The sequence below is a fragment of the Apodemus sylvaticus genome, chromosome 3 (assembly GCF_947179515.1).
Source record: "Apodemus sylvaticus chromosome 3, mApoSyl1.1, whole genome shotgun sequence".
Taxonomy (NCBI): Eukaryota; Metazoa; Chordata; class Mammalia; order Rodentia; family Muridae; genus Apodemus; species Apodemus sylvaticus.
The window spans coordinates 122801593-122819983 of record NC_067474.1 but is presented as its reverse complement, the minus strand read 5'-3'; the positions used below and the strand labels follow the sequence as shown (position 1 = coordinate 122819983).

General features: G+C 44.3%; 1 protein-coding gene and 1 long non-coding RNA gene across 15 annotated transcripts in view; both read right to left on the bottom strand.

Moving 5' to 3' along the window:
* Nucleotides 1-18391, bottom strand: part of Ndc1 (NDC1 transmembrane nucleoporin) — a 48989-nt gene that overhangs the window by 22516 nt on the left and 8082 nt on the right. The window contains exons 5-13 of one of the 2 annotated variants that reach the window (XM_052176924.1): nucleotides 18111-18249; nucleotides 13748-13856; nucleotides 10770-10821; nucleotides 7525-7660; nucleotides 6287-6379; nucleotides 4465-4546; nucleotides 1849-2004; nucleotides 972-1214; nucleotides 769-884 (exon numbers count right to left, since the gene is read on the bottom strand). In XM_052176924.1, coding sequence (XP_052032884.1) covers nucleotides 769-884; nucleotides 972-1214; nucleotides 1849-2004; nucleotides 4465-4546; nucleotides 6287-6379; nucleotides 7525-7660; nucleotides 10770-10821; nucleotides 13748-13856; nucleotides 18111-18249 — 1126 coding nt within the window. The remainder of the gene's footprint in view (nucleotides 1-768; nucleotides 885-971; nucleotides 1215-1848; nucleotides 2005-4464; nucleotides 4547-6286; nucleotides 6380-7524; nucleotides 7661-10769; nucleotides 10822-13747; nucleotides 13857-18110; nucleotides 18250-18391) is intronic. The other variant, XM_052176925.1, reaches the window with a different exon arrangement.
* On the bottom strand, nucleotides 11412-13362 carry LOC127681037 (uncharacterized). Of its 13 annotated transcripts, XR_007977060.1 has the most exons (7): nucleotides 13216-13362; nucleotides 13072-13111; nucleotides 12723-12882; nucleotides 12283-12322; nucleotides 12003-12122; nucleotides 11683-11802; nucleotides 11412-11562 (listed from the first exon to the last, which is right to left on the bottom strand). It is a non-coding gene; the product is annotated as an uncharacterized LOC127681037 (long non-coding RNA). The 13 variants fall into 13 exon arrangements; XR_007977068.1 differs by lacking the exons at nucleotides 12283-12322; nucleotides 12723-12882 and adding an exon at nucleotides 12443-12562; XR_007977056.1 differs by lacking the exon at nucleotides 13072-13111.

Here is an 18391-nt window from a genome sequence, read left to right as displayed (position 1 = left end):
GGCTTTAAACTTCAGAAGTTCTAAAATCTCACCTCAACCCTGCTTTAGAAAAGCTATTCCACAACATAAGTAACATTATAACATCCTATGGTCAAAACAGTATGGTGGCTTCCTACCTCACTGGAGGAAAAGGCCAGTTTCGGCATCACCCAGTGCTGCCTGAAGTCTGGTTCCCTCCTGTGGGTGAGTGCACCTCCTGGCGCTCAGCCAGCCTCAGCTCTTCAGTGAGACTTGTGAGCAGTCCTTGGAGAGCACCACCCCTCCTGAGTACCGTCTTTCTTATCTGCTCTACTTTCCTATATAACATTTAGCACATTAAAATTCTCTTCTTTTGAGTATATTTTCCCCATCTTGGACACGATCTATCAGGATGCAGCTTAGAATTAATAGCATCTTTCAGCATGAAGCAACTTTTGCTCTTAATAGTTCCCAGAAGAGCCCTGAAATTAATTTAGTTAGTAACATTCTTAATTTTAAAGATATATAGAGTAATATACTTGCTTATTCATCTACTTCCCCTACTAAGATATAAGCATATGGGAAAGGGCTTTATTTACTTGCTGTTTAGCCCAAAGCCTAACTCAACCATCTCTTAAAGAATTAAGTATATGAAATGGAATATAATTCAGAACGCTCAACTATGGGTGATTTCATGAGTCAATCTGACTCCAGAAGCACAAAACAAACAGAGAGCTACTGCTGTGATAGCCCTGACCTCCCTCCCAGTGAAGCCCTCCCATATAACACAAACCCACAGATGCACCCTACCTGCTCACGCTTATTCTGAATCCACGAACACAGCACACTGGGCTGTCTCACTGTCTGACCCTCAGCAGTAACAGAGGCACAAGGAGATGGATTAGAAATTGCAGGCACTTGCTGATCTAGGAAAGAGAAATGATGAAGTGAGGACGTAAGCTCTCTAATCTGCAGCTATGTGACTTCAAATCTGGAAAGTAAGCAGCCCTCACCAGAAGTGTGAGTCCACAGCTTCGGCCCTCTTCTTATGAGCTGAGGACTCTGGGGAGAGCCATAGCAGGTGTTTACATCGAAAATTCCAGCCATTCGGTTCACTACACCGGAGCCAAGCGGAGTCCCAAAAAAAGGACTTGAAACATCGGGTGTACATAATTTTGGAGAGAACAGTGACGATTTAACTAAGGGCGGCACGGAAGGCGTCTGGCTAGGTTTTGGAGTCTGAAAAGCTGTCTCTTCTGTAACAGAGCATATGCAATGCAGATAAAGAAGCTGGCCCAGGCAGGCAGCACACAAGGGTTCAACTTCTACACCCACCCTTAAGGCATTAAACCGAAGCACAGGAAGTGGCTTCCATTTAAGTAAGTCCCAGTGTCTAGGTCTTATTTTTGTAATCCAGAACCCACTCTAGGAGGTTTAGATGTGTTTGTTTTATGCATTATTACTGTGAATATGTGCTTAAGAGCAGGCACACGTGGAGAGATCAGACACAACTTCACTGCGGGCTCCAGGATCAAAGCCAGATTGTCAGACTTGCGGAGCTGCGTCATGTCACCAGCCTGTAGGTACCTGCTTTCTGTCATCTGTGTGGTTCATTCCCTTCTAGCAGTAGATTGATTCCCAAGGCTCACTTCTCTAAGCACTGTGAAATAATCTCACCATTTGCATTTGACCTCATCAGTCTACCCAGCATGCTCTCAGTTCCTCTTTTAACTACTAACAAAACACATCAAACTTATGGAAAAGATGGGCAGGGAGAAAAATGCTAATTAGACACATATACCTCATACATGCAATGAGCCAGGAACTAACTACTGTCACTTGCCTAGGAAATAGATACGTTTTCCCTTTGTAGGACTAGGAGTCAGTCACCTGGAGAGCTCAGTTTCCTGGGTTCCACTGGGCATGATGAATACATCCTCCCATTTGTAGCAGCAGCTTCTTGGTAGAGAACCAGTTTCTGAGTCATATCATTTAAAAGATTCAAACACTCCCTTGAAATAGCAGTCCAATTATGGGGATGTCCACCTACAGTAGCCAAACAACACCTATTAAAATATAAAAAAAAAGTATTCTCTTCCCAAAGCTTGGGGTGGAGCGGTCAACAAGAGAACCCACTTTTCTTAGTTAAGCCATTACTGTTACTCAAGCCATCTAACACAGCAATTTAAGAACTACTTGGCTGAATCAATTTGCTCAAAAGCCTTCAAGGAAAAATTTGGATTTTACCCTTAAAAAGCTCTTAAATTGCCAAAATTAAGGCAAGGACTAGGCTGTATTTTTTTAAGACCAGAATTACTTCACTAGCAACGCTCAAAAGTGTTAAGTCTGTGAAAACTGAACTAGGGCAGTGAAAGCCAGGCCATGTGCCGGTGGGTACCTCCAGGGGCTGCTACACTCACTACTCATGGTGTTCCCTATATGTCCGTCACAGGAGCTCCTCCCAACTGTCAGTTGTACTCTGCATTCCCCAGACAATCACGACCCCAAATCAGCAAACAGAGCCACCCAAAAATAAATAATTCTTACATTTTAAACAGCTCTTCTGAATAGCATCACTTAATCCAGTGCTGTTCCATGAGACTACTCAGGACATAACTGCCCTCACATCCAGCATCCCGCACTCGCAGCGGCTACTAAGCCTCTACGTCGCGGCATCAGATGCTTGCTCTCTAACACCCCTACCTGATGTAAAATGGCCCCACTGCACCAGAGCAGAGACAGAGGCAACTCCATCATAGTGTGTTAGTATAACTGCTCTATTTTCTTCTTACAGCTGCTCACCCTTATGTGTTTGACTCAGACATCTTATCACAGGTACACAGGTACATATGCATCAGGAAGCCCCAGACAGAGGGTTCACCACCATCCAAGGTTTGAAGCACCATTGAGACTCTTAGAACACGTACCATAGATAAGGGAGAGACCATGTGTAAGAGCCGGTATTTACACCGGGTGTGCTGGTGCAGCAGGTGGATCTCTGAGTTCAAGGCCACCCTAGCCTACAAAGCTAATTCCAGGCAGGATAGCCATGGCCACACAGGTAGCACTGTCTCAAAAATTTTTTAAAAAAAGCCAGCATTTGCTATTATATGTCTAGGAGTGACTTGGCTGTTTGATAATGATCTTTACTTTTTTTTTAATTTTTAAAATCTACTTAAAACTTTAGTATATTAAAAGAAGGCAAAAAAAATTTATACACCAAAATTAAGCACACACAACTCTACAACTCAATTCTTCATACGTGGAGATTTTTATATATGGGCCATTATGTTATTTAACATGAACTACTAGTTCTCATTCTGAAACAAACAAACAAAAACCCTCATCTGTCTTTGATTTTCCAAGATCTTTGCCTACTAGAGTTGTCCCGTGTGCCATCGCATGTTAAGAACTGCGGAAGGCACTGTAAATTCCTCCCATCTCACATCATTCATTCCCTCCTCTCACAGATCCCTCTTTAACACACTCCTTTTGTACTACGTTCAGGGACCATCACCTAGCCAGCAAGCACGTGCAAGACGCCCATCAGCCTGAGGTGTAACTCAGGACAGCTAGGAGCTGTGGAACATTCTAAGTAAACCGTAATCACATGCCCCAGAGCAGTTCTCTGGCAAGGCTCATGCTATTTTGTCAGTTGCTTGAATAACGAAGTGCAGAAGATGAGCCCAATTGTGACAGAAAAGCACAGCAGTCACTTTTTCTCCACAATACCAGCACTGGATTTCTCACCACTAAAAAGAAAGCAGCTCTGACCCATTATATTTTTATATAACTGGGTTTCATTTCCACATCACATTTAACTACAGATGATCTTTTTACAGTCTGGGAATTGGCAAGCTTTGCAAAATGATTGAAAGCTAATTAGAAAGCAAATGAAAGGTTACCCAGGGTCTTTCCCACTGTGGACAGGGCTAGGGCTGAACCAGTTGCACACCAGGAACATGGTGAGAATTCTGGGAAAGACAGTCTTGAGCTTATACGGTCTTGGCAAGTACAGTAGAGAACGCCAGGCCTGTCAAAGTCACCCCAGTCACTACCAAATCCAGTTTCTGCCTACCTTTTCTTCTAAGGGAGGCAGTGTAACCTAGCAGGAGCAGAGCTAATCTATGAAGTCAAAAGACAAACCTGACTCCAATCCTTACTCCCACCTAGGACTGAAGCCACCTGGATTTTAAGGTGTTCAACAGCATTACTAGAGCTAAGATTCTTAGGTTGAACATTTCTGATAAGACACTACACAATTTCTTTAGGTTCAGGTATTTAAGGAGCTGGGGAAAAAAAAAAAACAAAATATCCAGAAATAAGTGCTTTTCCTGGTGACATAAATTCTATTCAGCAGTGTCACCATTTGGGCCATGTAAGATTCAGTCCAGTGTTCACCTAAGGACTCAGGGTGTGTGGTGTGAATAAACCGTACCCCTCTCCCAAAGGCTCTGGGCAGTCTGAGCACACAAGCCCAATTAAGTCTATGACTCTTGGCAATACCTGGCTGGCTGAGGCTGAAAACTTCTTGCCTTCGAGAAGGAGAATATTGAGAAAGCAACATCAGGTCCTGTAAGGCCAAATACTAAAAGGAACAAAGAAAGAAAGACTGTTAAAGCTCTGTTAAAGCTTTAACAAAATCATATGTAAAAATTAGACTCACAAATATCCAAGGGGGAAAAAAAGAGTATTTCAAACCACAAGCTTCCCTTCTAGATGTCAGGCCTCTACCTCCCTACACACTGTAGGCTCTGACTACTTAGAATAACTACAGAGTTCTGGGTATTTTTTCAGGTCTGTAGAGTTAACGCTACCAACCCTCCTATAACTTCCTGTACATTGTACATACATACATACACACACACACACACACACACACACACACACATAGCTAGGAGCCGACACACGTGCCTACTGTTTCATCTGCATCCACTCAGCAGCGCGAGGCCCTCAGGAATAGGGACATCACTACTGCTACACACAAAGGCAGGCCTAATACACAAAACACACAACTATTTCTCTTTCCTAAAATCTACCTTCTCCCTGGCAAGCCTCTTCTTCAAAGCATGAGTCCTGAGCAGTCTGGTACTGGGACCACAGTGTCCCAGTGGTGCCACTGCTCTTGCCAGAAGAAACTTAGCACCACCATGAGTCTCAGTCATCGTCCTACCCAACACAACCCACAGGACCTGACACTAACTATGCCTCTCTAGACTATGTCAAAAACACTGGGTCCCAACCATGTCTTTTAACTAATTTTGAAGAACTAACCCAGCTGGGCATGCCAGAACATGCCTGTTATTTTAGCACTTAGAATGCGGCTTAGGCAGGAGAATTGCAAAATCAAGTCCAACCTGGCCTACAGAGCAGGATCCTGTCTCAAAAACAAAAAATTATAAATAAGGCACTATAATCTTTCTACGGGGTAAGACATATCCTGTTATATTTAGATTTCCTTTACAATTTCAAATTGTAATGTAAATCAAAACAAGTTTTCTTTTAGTTTGATTTGTAAACTTCTTTAACTGTTATGATTTGTTTTAGAATTACAAGTATCTTGTACACCACTGCACAACCAAGCACACCACCTTTTACCACAAACACTACATGAATAAAGCATGTCCTGATCTGGCAATTTAAAAACACACTAGTGTTTCTGCTGGATTAGCAGGAATGGATCGTCAAGAGTTCTACGTTTAGTTGGCTACCACTGCATCTTACGTTTGAGAGGGGTGCATCTTATCCATGTCTTCTATGGATAAGTAGCTGGCTTAGCTAGTATGGTAGCACATGCCATGGTCTTTACCACTCAGGAAGCTGAGACAGAAGGACAATATGAATCCAAGAGTTCAAAGCCATTCTGGGAAACACACATACACAGCTGGTGCACACACAGGGTACTTCACTTCCATACTTAATCACTTGAATTAAAAAAAAACAAAAAAGACTGGCAAGTAGGTAATTTTTACAATACCAATACTAGAAGACTCTAGACTAGTGGTTCTCAACTTTCCTAATGCTACGACCCTTTAATAAAGTTCCTCATTGTGACCTCCAACCATAAATTTATTTTCATTGCTATTTCATAGCTATAATTTTGCTACTGTTATGAATCATAATGTAAATATCTGTTTTTGGATGGTCTTAGGTGACCCCTGTGAAAGGGTCATTTGACTCCCCAAAGGGGTCATGACCTACAAGTTGAAAATCACTATTCTATGCCCTCAAAAAATATATTGAAATGCCTAGCTATGCTAACTGTGACCTCTAATTCTATAAGGTAAGTCAAAGGTAACTGTAAACCGTAAGATGCACTCTGTGATACCTTTACAATGAGCGGGGGATTGCTGTTTAAGACTTTAGGAAGGCATTCATCTGATTCTTCCGCAAACGGTGGCTGAACAGGGAACACGTAAGCCTGTCGGATACAATCAGATACAAAGAATGTGACAAGAATTCTGCCCCTGACTTTGTTATAGTCAGTAAGCATTGGCCGTCATTATAAAGAAACCAATACAATCAAATCAACATCTTCAGTGCTCCTTACAAAAGCATTATTTAAAAAGAAGTGCTACTGTGTGGGCTGGAGAGATGGCCTAGTAGTTAAAGGAAGGTGCTGGCTGCTCTTGCAGAGGACCTATGTCTGATTCTCAGTACATGCATAGGGAGGGTGAGTGTCCTTATCGCCAGTACCAGGAGACTCGACTGTCTCTTCTGGCCTCCAGACACTAGGCACTCATGTGGTACATAGATACACAGGTAGGCAAAACACTCATACACAGAAAGTTTTAAATAAAAAGTTTTAAATATACTTTCTGATTTTATTAAACTGATACCTATTAATAGAAATAAAGTCCAGGAACAGAGATCCTGTGAAATCACTGAAAATTACCACAAAGATAGTAAGATAAAATAAAACACTATGACAACTACATAGAAATCATTAAAAAAAAAAAAAAGAAAGAAAGGCAATTCTTCCCTTAAAAATACTTTTGTGGAGCTGGAGAAATGGCTCAGCAGTTTGAAGTACTGGTTGCTCCTCTAGAGGACCCAGTTCAACACTCAGCATCCACTTGGCAGCTCATAATTGTATATTAATTCCAGCTTTAGGGTATCCATACCAATAGGCATGTATGTGGTGCATATGCATATATAATATATATGCATATATAATATGCATATATAATTATAATATTACACACACACACACAGACAAAATACCCATACACAAAAAATAAAACTGTCCATGTTAATTCAATTTTCAGAATCATTTCTTCAGTATAAATTTCAAGATGTTTTCCAAAAAGCAAATATTGAATATATATGTTAATAGTATCTACTTTAATAGCATAATTAGGCCTAGCTTGTACTCAAAGTTCTAGGAAGAAAGGCAGGCTCTACGTAAGCACAATCTATACCACCCTGTTTAACTTGCAGATACTCTGTCCCTCAGAAACACAGAGTGAGTGATAAGACTGACAACCAATTGAGTAATGTGGCTTTGAGCATAACTTTCTATACTCTGAAACACAACAGTAGTGACAAAAAACCTCCAATACTGACCTCTGTGGCATAGATTTTGAAGAGTATCCATGAGATATACCAAGATGTCAAGAGGAAGACACCACACAGCCAGACATGGTAGAGTAACGAGACGTTGAGGAGGCCGCCTATCGTGTCAAGAGGCCTGTGAGCCTGCCTATGAAGGCAACAAGAGCCATTAGCTCCATGGCAAAGACAGGATGCTGTCTGAGAAACACACCTATTTGCTGGCACCTCTGGAGCGCTTTCCCTAACTCTCCCTCACAGGTATGCAGGGAAGCTGAGGAGAAACCTCAGGCAGGGACTGGCCCTGCAGTGCCATTTTCGGGAAACCAGAGCAATGTCTACAGGCCTAACTACTTAGGACAGGTGGAAGTTCATTACTGCTAATTCATGGCAATTCCTTAAACCTATTAGACACGTAGGGAGCAGGGTATGGTGGCTCATGTGTGTCATCCAGCACACAAGAAAGGAAGGAGGCAGGAGGATCTCCAGTTCAAGGCCTGCAGTCTCTAAACCATGACTAGGACGTACGGAGCAGACATCAGTTTCACATGCTCCATATGCACCAGTCCAGCACATTGCACACGCTACAAAAACATTGCTCTCTGCATTGTAAACAATTGTTAGAAACCATTAGAATGTTAAAAAGCTAAAAGTTCACCGGGCAATGGTGGCGCACACCTTTAATCCCAGCGCTTGGGAGGCAGAGGCAGGCGGATTTCTGAATTCGAAGCCAGTCTGGTCTACAGAATGAGTTCCAGAACATCAAGGGCTGTACAGAAAAACCCTGTCTCAAAAAACCAAAGGAAAAAAAAAAAGAGAGAGAGAGAAGCTAAAAGTTCACATCCTACAAATCCTTGAGTAACTCATCTAGTACTGCTATAAATCCTAGAATCACAATACCAACAATTGTATGAACTAGGACTTGAATCTGACTGCTGCCTGTTCTGCTCTGAGGGAAACCACCACTGTCTTCATCCTCCTTATCCATACAGCAAGATGCACTCTTCACTCAGACTTCTCAGGCTCCCATGAGATTTCATCAGCTCCTAACAGGCTGTCCACGCAGTGCTCAGTATTCGTGGGGAAGGAAGGCCAAGAGATGACAGTGATGCTTAGCTGCTAAGCAGATGCTGCCCAAGGGAACCTTAGGCACTGGCCACAGTGTGGGAATTTTTTTTTTTTTTTTTTTTTTAGTTTAAGAACAAAACCTTAAAATTTCAATTAAATATTGTTTCCCTCTTTCCATTTGACCCATTAGCTAATTGAATGAATGGCTCCTGGGTATCCAGCTTCTCATCTAATAACTAAGCAGAAGACATAACTAAGTTTTACCTAGAAACTTTTAAAAATAATTGAAATCTACTGTATCTCTAAAATATCCAGGTATATTAAAATCTCAACTATCTAAAACTGAACCTGATGAATTCCACATATGATGATTCCACACAAGTCTCATAGTGAAGTAACCAAAAAATTAAAAGTATATACATCAAAGGAAACTAACTTTATCGAGCTAAATAATACAGGCTAAACCCTTTTTTGGTCTCTGTTTATTTGAAATAGGATCTTTCTTTAGTCCCATCTCACCTTGAACTCATGATCCTCCTGCCTCAGCCTCACTAGCCCTAGGGCTGCAGGAATGCACCTCCCTGCAGCTCAGATGAGCCTTCAGCTGTGTGTGACTCGAGGTGACTGAAGCAGTGCTCTCAGGGCATCCTCCTGACTGAACCTTCACCACACGGATGCCACACAGGCAAGGGCAAAGGAATGACATGTTATTAGTGTGCAAATTTTTTCAGTATTTGAGGATTAAACCATCACTACATCATCAAAAGTTCTCTGAGAGAGCCAGTGTAGGGCTCAGTGGATAAAGGTATTGCTGCAAAGTCTGACGACCTGAGCTCAATCTCCAGGACCCACATGGTAAAAAGAGAACACGGTGGAAAGAAAGAACAACCACAAGATGGCCTCTGGTGGCCACACAAACACACACTAAATAAATAAAGATAAAAAATTCTACGAGAAAACAATTGCATTTAGTTAGTTGTGTTTTTTTTTAAAGATCTATTTATTATTATACATAAGTACATGCAACTGTCTTTAGACACACCAGAAGAGAGTGTCAGATCTCTTTAAGTATGGTTGTAAGCCACCAAGTGGTTGCTGGGATTTGAACTCAGGACCTTCAGAAGAGCAGTCAGTGCTCTTAACCACTGAGTCATCTCTCCAGTCCTAGCTGTGGTTTTTTAAGACAGGGTTTCTCTGTGTAGCACTGGCTGTCCTGGCACTGGCTCTGTAGATGGTTCTGTCTGCTTCTGCCTCCCACATGCTGGGACTAAAGGCATCTGCCACTACAACCCAGCTTAAAGAAAATTACATTTATTTTTAATAAACCAAAGATAGGATCAACAGGATAAAATGTGACTATAGAGAAACCCTGTCTCAAAACAAAACAAATGAATGACAAAGACATGGGCCCCACAGCTCCGAAGGCTCGCCTCTCTTCAGTACAGAAGGTAAAGGGCAGCACTGCCACATGATGAATGGTCACTGGCTCAGGGTCTGGGAGAGGGTCTGAGTGAGTGCAGATAGGCAGGAGGCTACCTCCTGCTCTCTTGTTTTGGTTTTTCTGAGGCAAGGTCTCACTAACCTAAAACTCACTATATAGACCAGGCTAGCCTCCTGCATCTGCTCTCATGCCAGAGTTAAAGCTATGTGCCATACTCTTGTTGGATTGTTAAACTATGAAAGCTACGTGCATTAAAAATAAATGCATTTTCCCCTCTGAGAACTGTGTGCGTGTATACATAGATATCTTTGTTCATATGAGTGCATGACTCAAAAAAAATCTAGTGGTTTTCAAACATACATCGAGAGATGACATGCCTTCTGGCCTCCTTAACTTAGCTAAGGTGAAGCGGACTGATGTAATGGCAGAGCAGCGCCTCCAATACCCATGAGAAGTGTAAGTCCATCCAGGACAGACTGTGAGGGACCCAGAAAGAGCATGGAGTCACGGAAGCTTAGCCTCACCTCACTCCATGGCAGCTAAGAAGCGAGCAAAAGAGTGGAGTTTTCAACCTATAAACAGGATGGGCAGAGGCATGAGCCAGCACCTTCTAGTCATATTAAGTACCCCCCTTTCTTCTGTTGATTCTTATTTCAATTAAAAGAAGGTAAAGGATAAACCTAAACAACGCTCCTACAAAGTATCAAAATTTAAAAGGAAGGAAACAGAGATCAAATCACACTTGACTCACTCATCTGTATGAAGGTCCAGGGCGGTACTAATCCACACTTTGGGAATATGGCCTGGGAAAACAATATCAAGAGAGGATCATGAGAAGTTAGTAATACTCTTCACCATGCTTTACACTACGAGGTTCAAGTACACAGGAAAACTTAGTTAAAATTCCAGGCTATTTGATAAGGCATAAAGAAGAAAATAATTTCTAAATCCTGGAAGTCTTTTCTGGTACAATTCTGACATATGCATGTCTTAGTCACCGTGGTTATTAAAACAAAATAAAGCAGGACAACTATGATGGGCTGTGTGTAGCACTTCCAGCTTTTCTGTACACAAAGCGTGTGTATAACAGACGTGGACCACCATCAACTATGACCAATATCACAGTCTTAGGTTCACAGGTGAGAAGGCTCTCATCCCTACCTCTCACCCATGCAGAGAGCAAAGCACATAGCTGTGGAGCTTCAAGGCTGGTGAGATGGCTCAGCAGGTTAAAGAGCTCACCACCAAGTCTAACAACCCAAGTTCAATTCCCAGAACCCACGTGAAAGGAGAGAAGCCACTCATGCAGCTGCTCTCCGGCTCTGACACTGTTCCCATCTTCAACAGTGCAGTACAAGCTCTCCACTCTGGTCTGTGCACAGACCCCCTGCACTCTCTCTGCACTCTGACTGCTGTGCACAGACCTCCTGCACTCTCTCTGCACTCTGACTGCTGTGCACAGACCTCCTGCACTCTCTCTGCACTCCGACCGCTGTGCACAGACCTCCTGCACTCTCTCTGCACTCTGACTGCTGTGCACAGACCTCCTGCACTCTCTCTGCACTCTGACCGCTGTGCACAGACCCCCTGCACTCTCTCTGCGCTCTGACCGCTGTGCACAGACCTCCTGCACTCTCTCTGCACTCTGACCGCTGTGCACAGACCTCCTGCACTCTCTCTGCACTCTGACTGCTGTGCACAGACCTCCTGCACTCTCTCTGCACTCTGACTGCTGTGCACAGACCTCCTGCACTCTCTCTGCACTCTGACTGCTGTGCACAGACCTCCTGCACTCTCCCTGCACTCTGACCGCTGTGCACAGACCTCCTGCACTCTCTCTGCACTCTGACCGCTGTGCACAGACCCCCTGCACTCTCTCTGCACTCTGACCGCTGTGCACAGACCCCCTGCACTCTCTCTGCGCTCTGACCGCTGTGCACAGACCTCCTGCACTCTCTCTGCACTCTGACCGCTGTGCACAGACCTCCTGCACTCTCTCTGCACTCTGACTGCTGTGCACAGACCTCCTGCACTCTCTCTGCACTCTGACTGCTGTGCACAGACCTCCTGCACTCTCTCTGCACTCTGACTGCTGTGCACAGACCTCCTGCACTCTCTCTGCGCTCTGACTGCTGTGCACAGACCCCCTGCACTCTCTCTGCGCTCTGACTGCTGTGCACAGACCTCCTGCACTCTCTCTGCGCTCTGACTGCTGTGCACAGACCCCCTGCACTCTCTCTGCGCTCTGACTGCTGTGCACAGACCTCCTGCACTCTCTCTGCACTCTGACTGCTGTGCACAGACCTCCTGCACTCTCTCTGCGCTCTGACTGCTGTGCACAGACCCCCTGCACTCTCTCTGCACTCTGACTGCTGTGCACAGACCTCCTGCACTCTCTCTGCACTCTGACCGCTGTGCACAGACCTCCTGCACTCTCTCTGCACTCTGACTGCTGTGCACAGACCTCCTGCACTCTCTCTGCACTCTGACTGCTGTGCACAGACCTCCTGCACTCTCTCTGCACTCTGACTGCTGTGCACAGACCTCCTGCACTCTCTCTGCGCTCTGACTGCTGTGCACAGACCCCCTGCACTCTCTCTGCGCTCTGACTGCTGTGCACAGACCTCCTGCACTCTCTCTGCGCTCTGACTGCTGTGCACAGATCTCCTGCACTCTCTCTGCGCTCTGACTGCTGTGCACAGACCTCCTGCACTCTCTCTGCACTCTGACCGCTGTGCACAGACCTCCTGCACTCTCTCTGCACTCTGACTGCTGTGCACAGACCTCCTGCACTCTCTCTGCACTCTGACTGCTGTGCACAGACCTCCTGCACTCTCTCTGCACTCTGACTGCTGTGCACAGACCTCCTGCACTCTCTCTGCGCTCTGACTGCTGTGCACAGACCTCCTGCACTCTCTCTGCACTCTGACTGCTGTGCACAGACCTCCTGCACTCTGACTGCTGTGCACAGACCTCCTGCACTCTCTCTGCGCTCTGACTGCTGTGCACAGACCTCCTGCACTCTCTCTGCGCTCTGACTGCTGTGCACAGACCTCCTGCACTCTCTCTGCACTCTGACTGCTGTGCACAGACCTCCTGCACTCTCTCTGCACTCTGACTGCTGTGCACAGACCCCCTGCACTCTCTCTGCACTCCGACCGCTGTGCAGACCTGCATTCCGACTGCTGTGCACAGACCTCCTGCACTCTCTCTGCACTCTGACTGCTGTGCACAGACCTCCTGCACTCTCTCTGCACTCCGACTGCTGTGCACAGACCTCCTGCACTCTCTCTGCACTCTGACCACTGTGCACAGACCTCCTGCACTCTCTCTGCACTCTCTCCCCAGGCATGAGTGAGCACCTGGCCCCTGAGCAGTTGTTCCCCTTTGCCCTGCTCTCTTTCAGCCCCCACAACAGCTCTTCTGTTCTGAGTTGTGCAGCCTGTTTTTCTTGGTGAACATAATTGCTCACAATTTACTTTGTACTGCAACACAAGAGATTTCTCTCTGTTTAAAGAATATTTCACACATACACACCCCACATTTCCTTTAATAAAAAACTCCCTTACCAAACCCTGACAATTCAAACAAAGAAATCGGTTGGGCTGATCAAGCACAAAAATAAATAATAAAAAAAAAAATACTAATTCAATAAAGAGTAACTTTGTGACTGACATTTTCTACACTATGAGCTAATAATAAACTATATTAGAAAGTAGAAATTCTTACCAAAAAAATAATAAACAATGCAGAAATTTCTGACCATGAACAGGGATTCCACACAGCTATGTTTAACTAGTAAGAGGAGAGATCTCCGGAAACGCAAAAATTTGTACTGCTGTGAAAAACAACAAGAAAAAAGTCAAATGACACATTCAGCATGGTTCTGGGTGAAGGAGACTAGCACAGGCAGGTGAGACTCAGGCACTGGGAGCCGGGGCTACAGCTGGATCACAGGCATTTGGAGCCGGGGCTGCAGCTCGATCACAGGCATTGCTCGATGCAGCAGTCTTCCTAGCAGGCGTGACGCCTGGGTCAGTCCCGACCGCCCCAAATCAAATCCAAACGAAAACCTAGGAGATGGCTCAGTGTTAAAAGACGCCTGCTGACCTGAGTTCCACCCCACATGAGATCCACAGAGTACAAGAGAACCAACTCCCATAAGCTGTGTGCATGCGCACATTCACACACACACACAGAAATGTAATTTACAACCGAGAACTGTACAAAAAGACAAACTATTTTGATATTTAAGCAACTGAACAATTTTTACACTATACAACTAAGATCGGAAATAAGAAAATAACAATACCAATCCATACGATGTTAAGAACTATTGATCAGGAACGTACGAGAAAATATAATAGCTCAGTAACCACCCCCCTTTCAATGGGGAATATATTCCACGACCTAGTAGATGCCAGGTAGTGCCAAACCTAAATATACTGTACTTGTTCCTACATATACAACATATCTATGATAAAAATGTTTTAGTAAAATAACAATAATATCTAATAAAAGTAAAATACTCTTGTCTAGTTCTTGACTAAACTTTATTATTTGTGGAATTTTCTATTTAGTATAGTCAGATTGTGGTTAACTACTGAGAATAAAGTTATGAAATCAAATCCATGAGAAAAGAGAAGCAGACACCAGCGGAGTATGCTTTTCTGGCACTTATGATGCACCAGGCTGTTCTGATTATGTGTCAGTCATTTACACCTTACAACCCTGGGGGGGGGGGGCGACGGGGGGGGGGGGGGGGGGGAGGAGGATTACTAGTCTCGTCTTACAGACGACAAAAACCAAGGAATGAAGAGTATAAACAACCAATCCAAACAGCTAGCCAAAGGAAATCTGGACTACGGACCCCAGCAGGCCAGCCTCAGAGTCCATACTCCTACAAACTGCTCTGCAATGACCCTGCAGACTCCGCGCACTAACTATCGTCAGATAGATACCGGGTAGCACCAGCCCAGGCATTAGCATGTGCAGCCTCCTGTAGGCTGCAACCCTGAGCAAGTCACATTGCTCTATTTATCCGCAAAGTCAACAAATATGCTAAATAAAAATAGTTCCTTATTATTTGCAAATTCTAATAACAACAAAAAAACTTACCAAATTAAAAAAATAACAAAACCACACTTCAGAACCTCTGGCTAACCGCTTCCTCTCCCTCCCACCATTCACTCCTGAAATGCCAATGGAACACTGATATTGGAAGCTAAAGAAAAGCAAAGCCGGTGGTGGTGGTGGTGGTGGTAGTGGTGGTGGCGGTGGTGCACACCTCTAATCCCAGCACTTGGGAGGCAGAGGCTGGCGGATTTCTGAGTTCGAGGCCAGTCTGGTCTACAGACTGAGCTCCAGGACAGCCAGGGTTATACAGAGAAACCCTGTCTCAGATTAAAAAATAAATAAATAAATAAAATAAAAGCAAAGCAAAGAACTGCAGTAAGAGATGGAAACTACTTTGATGCCATGACTGTAGCACGGCTATGTGGTCACACACTGTACAGCTTCCACTGCATTGGTGCAGTTAAAGATTTCAAAGTACAGACACAGAGCTGTATTCCTCCACGTAGCTGCTGGGGCTGCCACCCATCACCTCACAACAGCAAGGACACAGTTCCCACAGCAGTTTTGGGCAAAACTACCGAGGTACAGAGCGCACCCACCACAGCTCCACGTGCTCCCAAGCTCAGATGTTTCTCAGTTAGGTTTGAGAGGGCCTTGGCTACCTAATGCATACAACATACTAGATGCCACACTAACGCTCTACAGCCTTCACCTGCTTAACACCTGCACCAAAGGCATGTTGAGATGGCTCTTCCAAAGGTCCTGAGTTCAAATCCTAGCAACTAGATGGTGGCTCATAACCAAACACAATGATATCTGACGCCCTCTTCTGGAGTGTCTGAAGACAGCTCTATAGTGTACTTACATATAATAATAAATAAATCTTAAAAAACAAGAGAGGCATGCAGGTAGAGAAGCCCGCTTCTCTGTCAGTACAAACATTAGGAATCTTTCCCCATCACTCTTGTCATTAAGGGGGGCTAGAGAGACAGTTCAAGGGTTTAGAGCTCTTCCTGCTTTGAGGAGAACTTAGCTCAGGTCCCAGAACCTACATCAGGCAGCTCACAACTGACTGTCACTCTATATCCCAAGGATTTTCCAGGCTCTTCAGGGCTCCTGTACACAAATGCACATACCTGCTCACAAACACTAATTTAAAAAAAAAAAAATCAACCTTAAAAACAAACAAACAAACAAACAAAGGAGGGGCTGGAGAGATGGCTCAGTGGTTAAGAGCACTGACTTCTCTTCCAGAGGTCCTGAGTTCAATTCCCAACAACCACATGGTGGCTCAGAACCATTGGTAATGGGATCCGATGACCTTTCCTGGTGTGTCTGAAGACAGCAACAGTGTACTCACATCTCACATACATAAAATAATTTTTTTTTTTTTTTTGGTTTTTTCAAGACAGGATTTCTCTGTGTAGCCCTGGCTGACCTGGAACTCACTCTGTAGACCAGGCTGGCTTCGAACTCAAGAAATCCTCCTGCCTCTGCCTCCCAAGTGCTGGGATTAAAGGCGTGTGCTACCACAGCCCGGCTAATAAATCTTAAAAAAAAAAAAAAAAAAAAAAAGGAATCTAGGCAGGGTGTGATGGTGCACAAGTTTAATCCCAGAATTCAGGAGGCAAAGGCAGGCAGATCTCCAAGAATTCAAGGCCATCCTGGTCTACATCTGGAGTATGAGCCACCCAGGGAAACCCTCTCTAAAATAATAGTAGTGGTGTTGGTGGTGGTGCTCAGAGTAATAATAATAAAAATAAATAAAATACCTGACATGAGCATTTTAATTGTATTAAGCAAACTTAAAGCAAAATAACTAATGGACTGATGAGATTTCCCACAGGTTACATTAAAAAGTACTGAATGATATGTATAACATGAAGCTGTATATGTAAACTCTCTTATTCTTAGGAAGCTGGCTGATAGGCAGCACCAAAAACAATTACGGCAATGATAATAATAATGGCTATTTTTGCTTGTTAAAAAAGGAGGGGCCGGGCCTGGTGAGGAGACTAGCAGATAAGGGGACTTGTTGCCAAGCCCGACCCCAGAGTTCACCCCTGGAGCCCTCTCAGTGGAAGACAGGAACTGACTCCCACTCATCCTCACTCCATGTACATTCCATGGCACACGTGTGCATATGAACAGACACACATGGACACGTGGACACACGCAAACACAGGAACACCATAAATAAGTGTGATAATTATTTTTCAAACTATTAAGCCTCTTTTCTGTTGAATTTGGCTGTGAAACTGAAGTGGCTATGCCAGGAAGGTAGTGGTATATAACCAGTAACCTCATCAGCTAGGAATTAGAGGTAGAAAGATATCCACAAGTCCAAGGTCGGCCTGGCCTACCTAGGTAGCTCTGGGACAGCAGTGGGTACATGATGAGATCCTGTCTAAAAAAATAAGTAGGCCAGCTGTAGTGGCTCAAAACTTTAATCCCAGCACTTGGGAGGCAAAAGCAGGCACATGTCTTTGAGTTCAAGGCCAAGGCACCCTAACTGAAGCATATTTTTTACTACACCGCTCAACCAGGTGTAAGGAGTTTTATTTACAGATCCATGTCTTGTTATGAAAAGGGTCTGAGACAATTGAATGTTCTTCAATCCCTAAGCAGGTTGGTTACAGCAACACTTCCGGTGAATGGAGCAGGTTGCCCCCTCCAGCCTGCTCGTCACAGTGAGGGTAACTACTGACCAGGAAAGAGGGAGCCGCCTTCCCAGAGTGACAGCAGGAAAGCATGGCCCAGCTCTCAAACACACAGGTAAGTTAAGCTGTGTTTAAAGTAGGTTCTCTCCACTGACACCCCAGGCTAGGTGACCGCAATGCATACTGGGATTACAGCCTACTGCACTTTCATGGAACCTGAACAATTTTACTCACAGAGCCATTTTAATTTTATTGATCAAATCTTGAAGTAATCAGATGAGGCTGACCATATGCACAGACATGGCAGTGTTGATATTACCAAATTATAGCTAGGAAATGTTCAAATTGTATCTTACCTGTATAATAGGGAACGGAAGATAATTCATGTTGTTAATGAAATACAGAAGACTGTAGCTATAGCCCATGAATGCTCCAGACAGTAGGAAAAACAGATGATATTCATTCACGCAGGTCTGAGCAGCAGAGCTATCTAAGCTGAGGGGAAAAGGCAAGCTATTAATAGATGAAAACACAGCATCGTTGTTTTACGGCTATTTGCCAGAAGGCAAAATTCCAAGTTAATAGCTTAAGAAATGCCCCAAATTCTAACCAATGACTCACTTTAGGTCAACAGGAG